We start from the raw sequence: 17896 nt of genomic DNA on the forward strand, positions 1-17896 counted from the left end.
AACAGTGTTGTCAGCAGCGGCAGCGGCGGGAAAGCGTGGGAGGCGCCATTTTTTTCTCGGCAGGGAAGAAAGGAAAGCGCGGGAGGCGCCATTTTTGATTTTCAGGATGCCTAAGACTGGCAATATTACTGCTTTCGATAGTGATATAGAGGATTGGACCACATATGTGGAAAGAGTGGAGGTATATTGCACAGCGAATGAAGTAGACGATGATAAAAAGGCATCGGTACTTCTAAATCTGATGGGCGCGAGGACATACGGGCTGTTACGAAACTTAATCACTCCAGCCAAACCGATGGACAAGAATTTTAAGGAGATTGTTGATACCCTACACTGCCAATTCGGGGCAGGACCGGCAGATTCTCTGTGTGACAAATTCGTCTGCGGTCTCCTAAGTGAAGGAACATAGAAAGGGCTGCTTTCTGAGAAAGATTTGACACTGGACAAGGCTTTCAGTGTGGCTGTATCATACGAAGCAGCAGCAAGAGGAGCTGCAGAGATACAGCAGAAGCCACAGGAGTTCGGCACCCATGAAATGACACGGGGATTCGAGAGATGTTATCGCTGCGGCAGATCCACCCATGACCAGAGGGACAGCTGGTTCAAGGACAAAGCATGCAGGCAATGCGGAAAGATGGGACACATTACACGTGTATGCCGATCTGGAAACAAAAATCCACTGACAGAAAAAAAATCAATAAGGAAAAGTACAGAAAGGTACAAATGATGACGGACAGTAGCTCCGAAGACCAGAAGAGCGATAGCGACTCTGGAAACAAGAGACTAAGCTCTCTCAAATTACATAATGTAATTGCCAAAGAAGATTACCAGACCATTTGGGTTACCCTCACGATAGCGGGGTCCCCAGTTAAAATGTAGCTAGATACAGGATCAGCTCTGACCGTCATAAGTCGACGGGATTACGAGCGGCTATTTCCGCATATACCTTTGAAAGACACATCCATTATCTTGAAGATATACGGGGCAGAAAGTATACCCCAGAGGGAAAATAAGGGTGCCTTTTGTATACAACGGCAAGGAAATACAGAAGTTGTATTTATACGTTCTGCAAGATGGTGGTCCACCGCTGTTGGGACGTGAATGGATCAGGAAGATACATTTAGACTGGCACTCCATTCAGGCACTGACGGTGACCAGTGAGAAAAAAAATGATGATGACGTCAAACCTGAACGATTAAAAGACATCTTGGCCAACGCCAAAGAAGTGTTTCAACAGGAACTAGGAACCTTGAAAGGCGTCACCGCCTCAATAAAAGTGGAAGATGCGGCAATTCCCAAGTTTTTTAAGGCAAGGCCGGTGCCATACGCAATTCGTCCAGCAGTCGAAGCAGAGCTGGAGAATTTGGAAAAGGCAGGCGTGTTATCCAAGATAGATTGGAGCGAGTGGGCAACACCCATCGTCCCGGTCATGAAGAAAACGTTGAATAATGATAAATCTGAAGAACAGAGAAAAATTCGCATCTGTGGGGACTTCAAGGTAACTGTAAACCCGGTCCTTCACACGGTACAGTATCCTCTTCCGAGGATAGAAGATATTTTTGCCTCACTATCTGGAGGGAAACGTTTCACCAAAATTGACTTGGCACAGGCATACCTACAGATGGAGGTTGAGGAGGCCTCTAAAAAGTACCTCACAATAAACACACACAAAGGCCTGTACCAGTACAATCGACTGGTTTTCGGGGTAGCATCAGCTCCAGCTATCTGGCAAAGAGCTATGGAGCAAGTCCTGCAAGGCATTCCGGGGACTCAATGCTACCTAGACGACATCCTTGTAACAGGAGAAAACGACAACGAGCACCTTGCCAATTTGGAGCAGGTGCTCACTAGGCTGAGAGAACGGGGCCTACGAGCAAATTGCCCCAAGTGCGGATTTTTTCCAGAAACAAGTATCATATTGTGGCCATATAATTAACGAAGAACGGTTGCATAAGTCACCTGAAAAAATTGAAGCGGTCTTAAAAGCCCCAGCACCTGAAAATGTCTCACAATTAAGGTCGTTCCTGGGATTGATAAATTACTATCATAAATTTTTACCGAACTTGTCAACTGTTCTGCACCCTCTTAACGCACTGCTACAAACGGGAGTAATTTGGAAATGGAGCGAAGACTGTAAACGTGCCTTCCATAAATGCAAAGGCTTGATCACGTCCAAGGAAGTGTTGGCTCATTACAACCCATCACTGCCAATCAGACTGGCATGCGATGCATCCCCTTGCGGCGTAGGAGCGGTATTATCGCATAGATTCCCTGATGGCTCGGAGCGGCCGATAGCTTTTGCATCACGCTCATTAAACTCAGCTGAGCGTAACTATGCCCAGATCGACAGGGAAGCACTCAGCCTGGTATGGGGAGTGAAGAAATTCAACCATTACCTACACGGACAAAAATTTACCTTGTTGACTGACCATCAACCCCTCGTCTCCATATTCAACCCTAAAAAGGGCGTTCCCATTATGACAGCGCAAAGGCTACAGAGGTGGTCCCTTTTCCTAGGGGCACACCAATATGACATAGAATACAAAAGATCAAAACAGCATGGGAATGCTGACAGTTTATCGCGCCTACCGTTGCCAACGGTAGAAGAGGCACCTACAGTGGACCCAGTGGAGATGTTCCACTCAACCATAGTGGAATGTCTACCAGTAACAAATTCTACCATTGAAAAGGAAACGAGAAATGACCCGACTCTCTCACGAGTCTACGATTTAACGGTGAAGGGATGGCCAGCACATGGCGAACCACTGTTGGCAGCATTCTCGCAAAGAAGAGAACAGCTGTCAGTGTGCCGAGGAACCTTGATGTGTGGATCCAGAGTGGTGATTCCACCCAAACTCCAGGATAAAGTGCTAAAGGAGCTTCACGAGGGGCATCTGGGTGGAGTGAAAATGAAGAACCTAGCCAGAGCGTTTGTGTGGTGGCCAGGTATCGATGGAGACATCGAAGAAATGACCAAGAGCTGTCTAGGATGCCAGAAGGTCCAAAACGCCCCACCACAAGCCCCTCTACATCCATGGGAGTGGCCCTCATCTCCATGGCAAAGGGTACACATCGACTTTGCTGGTCCATTTATGGACTCAATGTTCTTAATCGCGGTTGATGCACACTCCAAGTGGCCGGAGGTAATAAAGATGTCCTCCACCACCACGGAAAAAACCATCACAGTATTAAGGACCATATTTGCCAGGGATGGGCTGCCTGAACAGATCTGTTCTGATAATGGACTGCAAATTGTGTCCGAAGAATTCAGGAAGTTCTTAAAAAACAATGGGGTTAAGCACTACACATCCGCCCCATACCATCCTGCCACCAATGGATTAGCTGAAACGTTTGTCCAGACCTTCAAGAAGGCCATAAAGGCCATGGGTAATGAAGACATAAATCTACAACATAAGGTAGATAACTTCTTGTTTGCATACAGGAATGCAACACATGTGGTTACAAACCAAACTCCCGCCATGATGTTTTTCAATAGAAGCCTAAGATGCCGGCTGGATTTGATCAAGCCAAACATCAGAAGGGACGGAGAGAACCGGCAATTTCAAGGCATGAATGAAAGGCCAACTAGAACCTTCCAGATAGATCAACAAGTTTTGGCCCGGGACTACCGTACCGAGAAATGGCAGCCTGGAACTATTTGCACACGACTAGGACCGCTGATGTATACCGTGGACATTGGAGAAAGCATAAGGCGCCATGCTGACCAGATCATAGAGTCATCCGAAAAGGGACAACCTACACCACAACTCTATACGCCTAATGATGAAGTAGAGATACCCATAGTATTTACCTCCGATCCGGTGATACTGGAACCAGATGAACCCGACACTGGCATTCAAGCCGAATCGACCTTGCCAAAAGAACCTACTACACCACCAAAAACTACTACACCACCGAGGCGTTATCCGGACCGAGTCAGGAAGCCTCCAGAGAGACTGACTTATAATTGATTAACTGCAGCAAATGTGTAGATTATTGTTCTTGTAAACATGTTAATTAATGATTACTTAAAATGTTATGTACTGGTTGTCTGAAAGGGGAGGAATTGTGGTGTATGTACCTTTAAGAGCCCCTGTGTACTGTAATGCCGGTAGTGGCCACTCGGGCTGTATAAGCCTGTATAGTGTCTTGTATCTTTTAGTTCACCTCCAGACTTTGTTCAATAAACACGTGTAAACCAACTCCTGCATTCCGTGTCTCCATTAACACACGGATACAACAATTTTCCCCCGCACTCTCTGTATTCTCCTGGTTTTTGACTGTATTCTATACCTGACAGTTGTCGTAATCCTTTTTCTGTTTTATTTTAACCTCGATATCCTTTCTCATCCAGGGAGCTCCAGCTTTGGATGGCCCATCTTTCCTCCTTATGGGAATATGTTTGGTTTGTACCCGAACTATCTCAGACTTGAAGGCCTGCCATTGGTCATTCACTGTTTTCCTTTCCATAACTACTTTAAACCTAATGATATTGTGATCACTGTTAACCAGATCCCTCCTGCCCCAGAACCGATGAGAGACCCTTTAAATGTTCTGACTGTGCAAAGAGGTTTCAGAGTTCATCCAACCTGCTGAGTCACCAGTGAGTTCACACAGATCATCAAATAAAGGAAGGTGCTTGCGGAACTAAAGGTTCCTCACCATCTCAGAGTAGTGACTCTTTAATTACAATCTCACAGAACAAGAAGAATCGCTGTCCCGTTAACTACCACAAATCCCTGTGTGGAGGAGCGGGGGAGATACAGTCTGTCTCAGTAACTGTCGCAGGACAGAATAAGAGACCCTGTCTCTTTAATGGCTTCACCCTCCCCCACTCCCTGCTTTTCCTCAAGTGTCTCATACTTAAAATTCTCCGCCTTGTTTTCAAATCCCCCCATGGCCTCGCCCCTCCCTATCTCTGTAATCGCCTTCAGCCCCACAACCACCACCACCCCCCCGGCCCAAGATATCTGCGCTCCACTAATTCTGCCCTCTTGAGCATCCCCGATTTTAATCACTCCACCATTGGTGGCCGTGCCTTCAGCTGCCTAGGCCCTAAGCTCTGGAATTCCTTCCCCAAACCTCTCCATCTCTCTACCTCCCTCTCCTTTAAGTGTGGAGATGCTGGTGTTGGACTGGGGTGGACAAATGTAAGAAGTCACACAACACCAGGTTATAGTCCAACAGTTTTATTTGAAATCACAAGCTTTTGGAGCACTGCTCATTCGTCAGGTGAAGTGGACACCACCCACCATGTACATGGTAAATACTCATGTGACTCGGCCAACATTGTCTACCTCATACGTTGCAGGAAAGGATGCCCTGGAGCATGGTACATCAGCGAGACCATGCAGACACTGCGACAACGGATGAACGGACACCGTGCAACAATCACCAGGCAGGAGTGTTCCCTCCCAGTCGGGGAACACTTCAGCAGTCAAGGACATTCAGCCTCCGATCTTCGGGTAAGCATTCCCCAAGGCGGCCTTCGAGACGCACGACAACGCAAAATCGTCGAGCAGAAACTGATAGCCAAGTTCCGCACTCATGAGGACGGCCTCAACCGGGGTCTTGGGTTCATGTCACGCTACATGTAACCCCACCTGACGTAGGGTCATCCAGACTCAAGTCATCATTGGCTTGTTCTCTCTACACAGATGCGGCCGGACCTGCTGTGATTTCCAGCAAAGAAAATATTTTTTGTCTGTTTTTTGCTTTTCATACAGACCCCAGCATCTGCAACATTTTACCCCTTGTGACCCCACCTCATTGTTCTTTGATGTAATGTTTTCCTGACTGACCTGTTTGGACACCATTCACACCTTTGATTGCTGTGATTATCTCTCTGCTGAGGTGTGATAAATGGCAGTTAGAAAGATTACCTGTAATCATCTGGCATTATTCTCTGACTATATAATCTGTGTCTATAGGCACCTCTCCACTTCACCTGACGAAGGAGCAGCACTCCGAAAGCTTGTGATTTCAAATAAAACTGTTGGAATATAACCTGGTGTTGTGTGACTTCTTACATCCTTCGTTAAGACCCTCCTTAAAACCTACCTCTTTGACCTTTTCTAACGATCCTGTGAAGAGCCTTGGGATGTTTTACGACATTAAAGGTGCTTTATAAATACAAGTGGTTGTTGTTGTTTCCTGAAACTAATAATAAATTCCCCAGAGGGAAATAAACTTGTACTTTTACTCCCAAATATTAAAAAGTTTGTTCTACAGAAGCATGGGGTTTATCTGCTTTTATTGATGAATTTAAAAAGTCTCTATTAAAATCTGAGCCAGTGTGTTGTGAGACAAAGAGCCTTGTATCCAATAAGGGGAATAAAGGCCCACAGCCTCCCCTGGCCCCGGGTCCTGAACAAGGGACTGGAGAAACACGCTGCCCTGTGGATCAGACAATCAGCCGGCGCTAGTCCCGCTCCTCGGGCTCCCTGATTGGTTGGAGGACCCACCGCCAGCTCGCTCCTCCAGCCCTGCCCTGCTCACTCCCTATTGGTCGGAAGCTCCCATCAATCACCCGGGCAGTGTGAGCTGAGCATGCGCGGGAGTGACCAGACAGGAGAAACCACAACTGGATCGACATAGCACAGCCACCAATCCAGAGCCGGCTTGTATCAGGGCGGGCGCTGGATGCGGAAGTCGGTCCCTGGCCGCCTGTGTAGGTCTTTTTGTTGCTTCAGTTTGAGCTGGAGTGGAGATGGAGGAGAAGCTGCTGGGTTTAACCCCCAGTACTTCTGAGCCCAGGAGGACCCAACAATTTCCAATGTGAGACTGTCAAGGGAGGTGGATTCTGGGGGAGATTAGGTTGCTAAACAGACACTGTCCCTACAATGTAACAGAATATGTTTTAGGAACAAGTATTTCTGTAGAGGCTTTTAATCTATTTTACATCTACAGATTTTTAATTCATTCTTGGGATGTGGGTGTCGCTGGCAAGGCCATTGTGTCCAAGGCAGGATGGTGTGTGACTTGGGGAACTTGGAGGTGATGGTGTTCCCATGCACCTTCTGCCTTTGCCCTTCTAGGTGGTGGAGGTCTGGGGTTTGGCAGGTTCTGTCAAAGTGCGAGTCGAGTTGCAGATGTATAGAGTCCCTCTCCTTCGCCTCCTCCCCCTGACGCCCCTCTCTCCTCACATAGAGGCCAGAGTCTTGTGTAGGCCCAGACCGGGTGGCAGGTTCCAGTGAACTAGTGAACCAGTGGGATTTTATGACAATCTGGCAGCTTTCATGGTCACTTTTTTCTGGTGCCAGCCCCACAAATTACCAGATTCATTAAGCTCAATTTCACAACCTGCCTCTTTTTGTGGGTTCTCTCTTACACTCCCTGTTTCCTGTTTTAAATTCATTTTACAAGGTATTGGAAGGGGACGATTTGCTGACGGGAAACTCAAACCAAACACCGCATCAAGATCTGACAGTCACTCAATTCATCAGGACCTGAATATCATCAGCCTTTGAATATGGAAGCAGAAAGCACCATTCACAGTGGGGAGAAACCGTACACGTGTTCTGTGTGTGGACAAGACTTCAGCAGATCATCTAGCCTATCGAGACACAAGCGCAGTCACACCAGGGAGAGGCCGTTCACCTGCTCTGAGTGTGGGAAAGGTTTCACTAATTCATCTCACCTACTGAGACACCAGCGTATTCACACTGGAGAGAGGCCATTCAACTGCTCTGTGTGTGGGAAGGGATTAATTCAGTCATCCACCCTGCTGAAACACCAGCGAGTTCACACTGGGGAGAGGCCGTTCACCTGCTCCGAGTGTGGGACGTGTTTCACTCGTTCATCCCACCTGCTGACACACCAACTTGTTCACACTGATAAGAGACCTTTTAAATGTTCTGACTGTGAGAAGAGATTTAAAAGCAAAACACATCTGCTGAGACACCAGAGAGTTCACACTGGGGTGAGGTCGTTCACCTGCCCTGAGTGTGGGAAGGGATTCACTCAGTCATCTACCCTGCTAAATCGTCAGCGCGCTCACTCTGATGAGAGACCTTTTAAGTGCCTGGACTGTGGGAAGTGCTATAAAAGTTCCAGGGAATTGATGTGCCATCAATGTGTTCACACTGGCGAGAGACCGTTCAGGCGCTCTCACTGCGGGGCTGGGTTCAGGCAGTCATCTGACCTCATGGTACACCAGCGAGTTCACACTGGGGAGAGCCCATTCACCTGCTCCGTGTGTGGGAAGGGATTCACTCGGTCATCCAACCTGCTGACACACTAGTGAGTGCACACTGGGGAGAGGCCGTTCACCTGCTCCATGTGTGGGAAGGGATTCACTCAGTCATCCACCCTGCTGGCACACCAGCGAGTTCACAAGTCACTGCAGGGTTTGGATTCTGCTGTTATTGCTGCTGTTAATCACATCCAGGACTGAACCATGTTCATTCTGACAGTTGGGGTTTGTTTCTGCTGATGTTAATAACCCCTGTAACTGGGCTGGAGTTTAATATTCTGGATAAATCAGTCAAATAAATCAGCTTTGTGTTAAACACATTGTTGTAGATTTTTGTCTTTCCCACCTGAGTGTTTAGCATCACCTGGCTGGAGCTCAGAAAGGACAATCTGGGGGGACGATCATATGGCGGGAACAGAACTTCAGCCTGGACACAGTCCTTCAGGGCCACACTGAGAGGGGTAAATGGCACTTTGGCCTTTCTTGAGGAGTGTATGAAATGTGCCCCAGCCACTCTCGGCCATGGTTCAGAGCTCCCAGGCCCGGAGCAGAAGGCTCCTCTAGAAATGATCCCCAGTCCATTGTTTACTCCTGTTATGGCCTCATTAACCTGCGTCACTACTTTTAGTGATTTGTGTATCTGGACCCCGAGATCCATTTGCTCCTCTACCCATTTAGACTCTTTTCTTTTCCCCAAGTAGTATGTGGCCTCCTTATGCTTCCCACCAAAACATACCACCTCACACTTAGCTGTATTGAAATGTATTTCCTAATTACAGGCCCATTCTGAAAATGTATTGATATCTGCTTGCATCATGTCACAGTCTTCCTCAGTATTAACTCTACCTCACAATTTGGTGTAATCGACAAAGTTTGAAATTGTACTTTCAATTCACGAGTCCAAACCATTTATATAAATGGTGAACAACAGCACCGATCCCTGTGGAACACCACTTCCCACCTTTTGCTAGTCTGAGTAGCTACGCCCAACCCCTACTCTCTGTTTTTTAACCAGCTTGCTATCCATAAACAGTTTGTAAGATCGACAAGATGACCAAGGCCAGGCCGTGTGGAGTGAAGGGCCAGGCAGCAGAATGGATGGAAAGATGGCTACAAAACAGAAATCAGAGGGTTGGAGTTCAGGGAAGTTTGCTGCGATCTTTCCATCCATTCTGCTGCCTGCCCCTTGACTCCACACGGCCTGACCGTGGTCATCTTGTAGACCGTACATACTGCAGACACAGTGCACCAGTGGTGGAGGGGGTGGATATTGAGTCCTGTGGCAGGGGCGCTGATGAAGTGGATTTCTCTGTCCGTGAGTTTTGAGGCATCGCTGGTGGCGTTTTTCACCTCTTTCCACCTTTAAAATAAAATCTTATTGGCAGTTTATTAAAGCCTCTCAGGTAGGTCACACAAAAAAATTGAGGCCTCCTAAGTTTCCCTCAGAATGACAGGCCTGAACTCGAGTTAGAAAACATTTAGTAATTAAACCAGACTGGGCGGGGCCTGAGGTGTGAGCTAATTATGGAAAACTGGCGGGCAGCGTACTTCACACCAGGGCTGAGGACCCGGGGACTCGGGTTTCTGTATCATTTATTGATTGGTTTATTGCCCAATCTCAAGCAGACTGGTGAGTCATCTTTCTGTCCGTCGGAGGCGAGGTTCCCCAATAGAGGGCTCTCTACGCTAGGGTCCTTCCCTGCACCATTGGGGATCTGGGGTGGAGACTGTTGCAGGGAGCTGTCGTTAAACAGTTTTTAAGCTCCCTTCCGGACTCCAAGGCCAGATGTGTTTTTTGCGGCCTAGAGGAGTCCACGGGCCGTGTATATATTCAGTGTGAGAGGTTGCAGCCCCTGTATAGTTACCTGAAGGGGCTGCTCCTCAACTCTTGGTTGCACTTTAGCCCCACGCTCCTACTCTTTGCCCGCCTGGTGCGGTGGGGGGGTGGGTAAGTCGGAGAATCTTCTCCTGGACCTGCTCTTGGGCCTGACAAAAACGGCAATTTGTAGGCCCAGGATGGGCGGGGCCCATGGGGGAGTCACTCTGGCTGCCTGCCTCTCTCCCGTGGCCTTGTCCGTGCCTGGGTGGCCCTGGAGAGGGAGCAGGCGGTGTCCACCGGTTCACTTGATACTGAAGTGGGGAAAAAGTTAAACTGACATCACTGACAGTTTCACTGAAGGTGTAAGGAAGACGGGGACTAACATGAAAGACCACATCCATAAAGATGCGGTCACAGATAGCTGACCTTTGGAGAGATATTAAACAATTAAATGGAGACAGGATGTCCAGCATTTCAAATGCCCGTAAGAACTTTATTACCTAGGTCACAGTCCAAGGTATCTTTTAATTAGCATTCAGCAGTTTCAGTGATTGTTTGAGGAGGCAGCTTATACATGTTTATATTAAGATTCGTAACCAATCCGTGAAGGTGCATGTGGGCCAAGATCCAATCAGGTGGCAGGAATGAATTTAACATGAGGTGGCCATGCTTATTGTAATGTATAAAAATGTAGTGTTTTCTGTAACAATTTGGAAAAGTCTGGCTAAGACAGAGCAGACTGTTTCCCCACCGGTGCAATAAAGACAACTTGACTGTCGATCTAAAACCTTGTGTCGAGTGTTGGTTTAAAATACTCCACAACAATTGGCGTCACAAACAGGATCCACACGGACGGGAGGCGTGGGCGAGTGAAGCTGAGCCAAAAACATGAGTACTTTTAAATACCACGTACAGTTAGGACAAGGCAACACTGTCTGGTGTCCACCGCCCCCTTTGGAATCAAAGAACTAAAAGGCTTGAATCGATAAGTCAAGCGGTCTTGGGGTTAGGGTGAAACGCGCGGAAGAATAGGCAGGGTATGAGTTGCAAATAGTGCATTAACTTTGGAGTAAAAGTCTAAAGCATACCTCTGACAACTCCAGTTGCAAGTAGTACTAAGCATACCTCTGACAACAAATTACCCGAAAAAATTGTTGCAAGCAGTGCAGAAAGTTTAAGCATACCTCTGACAACAAATAAAATAGGCGAGTTGCAAGTAGTGCATTAACTTTGGAGTAAAAGTCTAAAGCATACCTCTGACAGCTTGAGTTGCAAGTAGTGCAGAAAGTTTAAGCATACCTCTGACAACTCCAGTTGCAAGTAGTGCTAAGCATACCTCTGACAACAAATCGGCAGAACAAAATTGTTACAACTACCGTCTCACTCTGCAAGAGTAAAGTACGGGACGTACCGCTGACAATGACCCGCTAGAGCACGTCGGCCGGATGCTCCTCAGCAGGAAGGCATTCCGACTGGGAGGAGGGGAGCCGAGCATGGCGGCCAGAGGCCGGACCGGAAGCGGGAGAAGCAGGCCCGGGCCGTCGGACCGTGGAGCCGGCGATGGTGAGGTGGAGGCCGCGGCGACCGGAGGATGTGTTCGGCGAGTCGGGCGGAGGCAGCGCAGTGCATCGAGCAGCAGCAGCAGCCACGACGACTCGCAGTCCAACTGGGAGGAGGGGAGCCGGGAATAGTGGCCAGAGGGTGAGCGGGAGAAGCAGGCCACCACATGTGGAGCCGAGCCGGCAACAGTGAGGAGGAAGCCGCGGTGAGGAGGAGGACGGAGCAGCTGAGGGACATCGTACTCCCACTGCCACTGGATGCCAAAGAATTGACTTTCTGAACACGGCGTTGTAAAAATAGCTGACGTGTCCCTACGGGGAGTAAGCATTCCATTGTACTAGTACATATGGCAAATAACATTGAATTGAATTGAATTGAATTGAATTAACCATGGGAAGTGAAAAACTTGAGTGGGGACTGATGGGGTCTCTGAAACGCTATTTAGCGGACAAAAATAAAAGATTAATTGACAAAATGGTTAAAAACGATGGGCAACCGAACGACCCACTGGTAAAGAAAGAGAATGATGGGCTAAAGAAACAAAATTAAAGGAAGAAAAGGCCATCACTTTAGTGGCTCGCGCATATTATGAGTGAGTAGACGGACTCGAATTTGGACCAAAAACGGTGCCAAAATTGTACCCGAGTACCAGTAATTTAAGAAAGGGAATAAGGAAAAAATGTAAGTTTTATCGACACAGATGCTATCAGCTTCTGTGCAAAACAAGTAAAATACAGGATTTGCTGAGTGAAAGGAATCTTAAAAGGAATGCTGGAATCTCGGTTTGTGTGAAAGTGTGTGTTAAAAGTGGGGAAGTTTTCTGTCTTTGGAAAAAAATGTCTGTTGTATTTGTTTTAACTCCACCCACTCTTTTGTACAGAGAGCTAAAAGCTGTTTAACCCTTTGAAGACTTGTCTTGAATGATGGACAAGCGTGTGTTGTTTTAAGTTTGTTAATTGTGTTACAAAAGATAAGCTTCAGCCTTGAAGTCACAGTTGCCAATGTGCCTGGAAGAAAACGAAGCTATGGTTTCTTTCTTTTCCAAGTGATACTGGTTAGTTAAAAAGAAATTGATCTGGATTGAATTGGAGTTACTGAGGTTAATTAACCTATTAAAACCAGACTTTTATTGTGGCCACGGTGAAATTCTTGTTGGTGTAAATTTGTGTGGACCTGCTAAACACAGGCAAAATGAAGGCTGTATCAGACAGAAGGAGGGCAGCTTGGGAAGCAGTATTGATACCCAAGGACAGATCAGTCCAGATTATAAGGGAACATAGAGTCAACCCCGCAGAGGGAATGCTATCAGAGGGTGAGGCACACGAGTGTCAGTTAGTAATCGAAGAAGAGGTCAGAGGAACCGTATCAGAATCGCCCCTTGAAAATCCCCAAAACTCCTTTTATGTAGACGGATCTCGCCGAGATATAAATGGGGAGCCACCCACGGTTGGGCAGTAGTATCCGAGAACGGAGAAACAGTCGCAAAGGGAGGGCTCGAAGGAGGAACCTCAGCTCAGGTAGCAGAACTAGTGGCTCTCACGGAAGCATTGAAATTGGCAAAAGGAAAATGAAAAAATATATACACAGATAGTAGATATGCGTTTGGGGTAGTGCATGATTATATGATAGCGTGGAATAGGAGAGGATATGTAACCTCTGGAGGAGGACACATACAGCATGAGGAGGTAGCAGTGATTAAAATAAACCGTAAGATAGTGAGCAAGCTGATCAGGCAGCAAGAGCAGCAGCGGACACAGAGATGCCTACACCAATAGCAGTAGGTAGAATAACAGCAGAGGGAAGAAATACTGCCTAGTGATCATAGACCAGTTTACAAGGTGGATGGAAGCATTCCCCACCAGAGACTGTAGTGCTCAGACTGTGGCCTGAATATTTGCATACGACGTGATATCGAGATTGGGGGGTCCCGTTGCAAATAGATTCAGATCAAGGTACCCACTTTACAGGAAAGGTAATGAAAGAAGCTTGTAAGCTACTAGGAGTAAGACAGAAGTTCCATATCCCCTGTCATCCGCAAAGCTCAGGCATGGTAGAGCGAATGAACAGAACCCTGAAAACAGCCTTAAGTAAGGCCACAGCCGAAACTGGACAGGGATGGGTGGATGTCCTTCTGTGTATCCTGATGAGGCTGAGAGCCACCCCAAACAGGGTGACCAGACTGATACCATCCGAACTCATGACTGGACGAGCAATGTGTCTGCCAGAAGGAGTAGGATCTGGTAGTGAGGGACTAGGACCCTTAAAAGATAAAATTAGGAATTACGTACAAACATTGGATAATCAATTGAAAGAGCTCAAACAAGAAGTTAAAGAACAACAAGACATCAGAGATAAAAATACACAAAAGCAGGGGGCCTCGGAGCCCCTACTCAAGGTGGGCGAGCAGGTATTTGTTAAAATATTGCCAGAGAGATCGGGATTCTCACCTAGATGGACCGGACCATTTGAGGTTATCATGACCAGCGATACGTGCGCATGTATAGATATGAGGGGCAAGGGTAGATGGAAACATTGGACCCAATTAAAACGATATAGCAATAACCCATCTGATCTTAAATCCCACAAGAACAATGGAATAAACACCGGAGATAAACTAACCTCTGGTGACGACCAGGCTTCTGCTTAATTTACAGGGAAACTTCACCATGAAGGTGGGATTACTGCTGGGACTCGAAATAAGCAAAGGGACATCCCAGATTACACGACAAGTACATGATGAAGAAGCACCATGTTTTAATGGAACAATCACATTCGGAGTCTCATCCACGGCTCCCAATACACAGAAAGATGAGACAAGCGAACCGAGGATGCTACAATGTCCAGATATGAAACCTGGACCCATGAATGGACTAGTATTATTTACCAAGGGAGAACAATTGTATGGTAACGTGAGACACGAAATTGTACCGGTGCTAATGAACTTAACCATGTTACAATGGCCAGGATATTGTGAAAGGTTTACTAAAACTGGAGAATTGTATATGCATATATGATGAAGAGTGTAATTAACCAAGCTGCTGATGCGACAGGGGCTACTAGTTTTAGGGGACATGCTGCATTCCACCAAAGGATTATGAGGAGCTTAGGAACCGATATGCTCACGGGAATAAACACGGGGACATCATTCATTAATGCCCTAGATATGCAAGGAGTCCAAAGTAGTGTGGAACGACTACAAAGGGTAATACAGCAGATTTTAGAGAAGGAAACTGGTTTGGTTCGACAAGGATCAGAGTTAGGAGGACATACGATAAGAAAATTACTCGAGGGAATCAAGGTTATAGAGGACCATGCTAGCATTATCAACAAACTAAACCATAGAGATGAGGAACAGGCAAAAGACGGGGTAGGGAGAGTCTTGTGCCATGCCCATGGCCAATGGATCACCGGACAGTTAAAACATAATCTGGTACAGATACAGCAAGATGAGGTACTAGACTGGATTAACAGCACACAGCTCTATGGCCTGAGCCAGAATCCAGGCCCTCCGAGTGCTTGTACCCTCAAAGGGATGACCAGAGTATATCCAGTGATACAAAAATGTAAAGCAGAAGTGACAGCAATGATAGACATGGTACTCCTGATACCAGTGGTGGGACTAGACATGACTCCATACCCACAGTACTAGGTAACAAACATAGGCATAGTGAGGGGTGAGACATACCTCCAATACTATCCAATTGATACCGATGCCATCAGGAAGAATGGCACTATGAGAGGAGTCTCCCTAAATGGATGCCACGGGAAAGGCACACTTATGCTATGCCCACATCCGGTAGGAGAAGGCCCTAAGGATGAGTGCGGCTATGATAAGACAGAGGGATGTGTGTTGGAATTATCACATGTTGATCACCATCACACCTACTCGGGATATAGAGGCGAAGGGGAGTATTGTATAGTCACCACAGAGACTGAGTACCAATATAGTAACCTTGTATGTGCAATCACAATGCCTAACTTCTGCTTTATGCCAAAGATTCCTGCGACAATTGGACACACCAGATTGGTGTATGTACATTCAAGGGAGGAGATAAAACTAAATGTGCCAGATAGTCTAAAGGACGAGTTGGTTAATTATGAAGATCCGGTAGGGGCCCCTAATACCCCGCCTGCAAAAGGGTCTGCAAGACATGAAAGAGGATTTAATTAAGATGGTGAAACAATACATAGTGTTGCAAAGGAATCTTGGGGAATTAGAAAGGGACATAGGGGTAGAGCTACAGGAAGTCCCGTGGTATGAGAAGCTGTGGGATTGAGGAATGAATGTTAACATACACCCATGGATCCGCATCATTTCTTATATATTAGTGATAGTACAGTTAGTCATGGCTATAGGATGGGGAATAGCAGCATGCACCGCTTGTAAAAGGAAACAGACCAAACAAAGAGCTAAAGCGATTCGGAAAGACCTGGAAAATAGAAGTTTGCTCTAGACATAATGGGAATGCAGGACCTCCAGAACCAGCGCCTGATCACCGCATGGGGCAGGAGGCACAGCGATGCTTATACATGTGGTTTAACTTGGGCAAGGGCCAAGTACCAAAAGGGGGGATTGCAGTGGGGAAAAAGTTAAACTGACATCGCTGGCAGTTTCACTGAAGGTGTAAGGAAGACAGGGACGAACATGAAAGACCACATCCATAAAGATGCGGTCACAGATAGCTGACCTTTGGAGAGATATTAAACAATTAAATGGAGACAGGATGTCCAGCATTTCAAATGCCCGTAAGAACTTTATTACCTAGGTCACAGTCCAAGGTATCTTTTAATTAGCATTCAGCAGTTTGAGTGATTGTTTGAGGAGGCAGCTTATACATGTTTATATTAAGTATCGTAACCAATCCGTGAAGGTGCGTGTGGGCCAAGATCCAATCAGGTGGCAGGAATGAATTTAACATGAGGTGGCCATACTTATTGTAATGTATAAAAATGTAGCGTTTTCTGTAACAATTTGGAAAAGTCTGGCTAAGACAAAGCAGACTGTTTCCCCACCGGTGCAATAAAGACGACTTGACACTCGATCTAAAACCTTGTGTCGAGTGTTGGTTTAAAATACTCCACAACAATACCTTCCTCGACCGGTGGGCATGGAAGGTATCAAGAGGCGATAATCGATCCTCACGATCACATTGTGATTTAATTATTAATTGTGTGTGTTTAAGGGGGGAACTATGTTTTACAGCTCATGTATACTGCAGTACCGGCAGTGACCACACCTGTATATAGCACTGAGTAGTAATCTGTACAGATCAGTTCCAGTGTGAGCCACGTTGAGTAAACACCTGTTGTACCGTTCTCCTGCAGTCTGTGTCTTATTATACACAGACACAACATTGGCGGCAAGGCAAGTTCGAACCTACCTGCAACTCTGCATCACCTCCCGGGGATTCGCTCCTGGAGATCAGTGGATTGGAGGTCAAGGCCGGAGATTCGGGCGTCGACCACGGGCAACCGCCCAGTCATCCAGCAGAGACTCGAGAATTGCGGGGGAGGCTGTCGAGAGCCAGGCTTGGCTTTCCAGTCGAGGTGGTCCAGCGAAACGGGCTGGCAACCGGTAGTGCGCAGACCCTTCACGGACAGCGGCGGGCTAGAGCCCGACCGAGCGGCACAGCAAAGGGCCGAGCAGTGTCGACGGGAGAGAGAGAGAGAGAGGGCAGAGCGCACAGGGCGCAGCCGGTGTTCAAGGGCCGAGCAGCGTTGAAGAGAGAGAGAGACGCGCAGAAACCCGCGAGGTGCCGCCATTGCCACGAGGACCGCCGAGAGCGGTGTTGGCAGCAGCGGGGGAGGAAGGAAAGTGCGGGAAACGCCATTTTAAGCCATTGGGAGATGCCATTTTAAACCACACCCAAAATGCCGAAGAGTGGCAGTATCACCGCATTTGACAATGAAGTCGAAGATTGGACTACATATGTCGAACGAATAGAGGTATACTGCAAGGCAAATGAGGTGTCAGATGACAAGAAAGCGTCGGTATTGTTAAATTTAATGGGTGCAAAGACGTATGGTTTATTACGAAATCTAGTAACCCCAACGAAGCCAATGGAAAAGAGTTTTGAAGACAAAGTAACGATACTACAGGAACATTTAAACCCCACACCGCTGCTGATAGCAGAAAGATTCAAGTTTCACAAACAGAGCCAGCATAAGGATGAAAGCAATGCTGATTATTTAACAGAACTGCGCAAACTATCAAAACACTGCCAGTTTGGAGCGGGACTGGCAGATAGCTTAAGGGACAAGTTTGTGTGTGGGCTTCAAAGTGAAGGAACCCAGAAACGGCTTTTATCTGAAAAGGACCTTAC

At 47.0% G+C, this 17896-nt stretch overlaps 1 protein-coding gene across 1 annotated transcript; it reads left to right on the forward strand.

Moving 5' to 3' along the window:
* The first annotated feature begins 6718 nt into the window (after positions 1–6718).
* Positions 6719–9291, forward strand: LOC147119451 (uncharacterized). The gene is given in 1 exon segment (XM_085985043.1): positions 6719–9291. A coding segment is annotated over 1 exon segment (924 nt). The 5' UTR covers positions 6719–7471; the 3' UTR covers positions 8396–9291.
* Positions 9292–17896: the final 8605 nt, after the last annotated feature.

The sequence above is a fragment of the Somniosus microcephalus genome, chromosome 4 (genome assembly GCF_052327205.1).
Source record: "Somniosus microcephalus isolate GS21.2 chromosome 4, FLI_Smic_1.0, whole genome shotgun sequence".
NCBI lineage: Eukaryota > Metazoa > Chordata > Chondrichthyes > Squaliformes > Somniosidae > Somniosus > Somniosus microcephalus.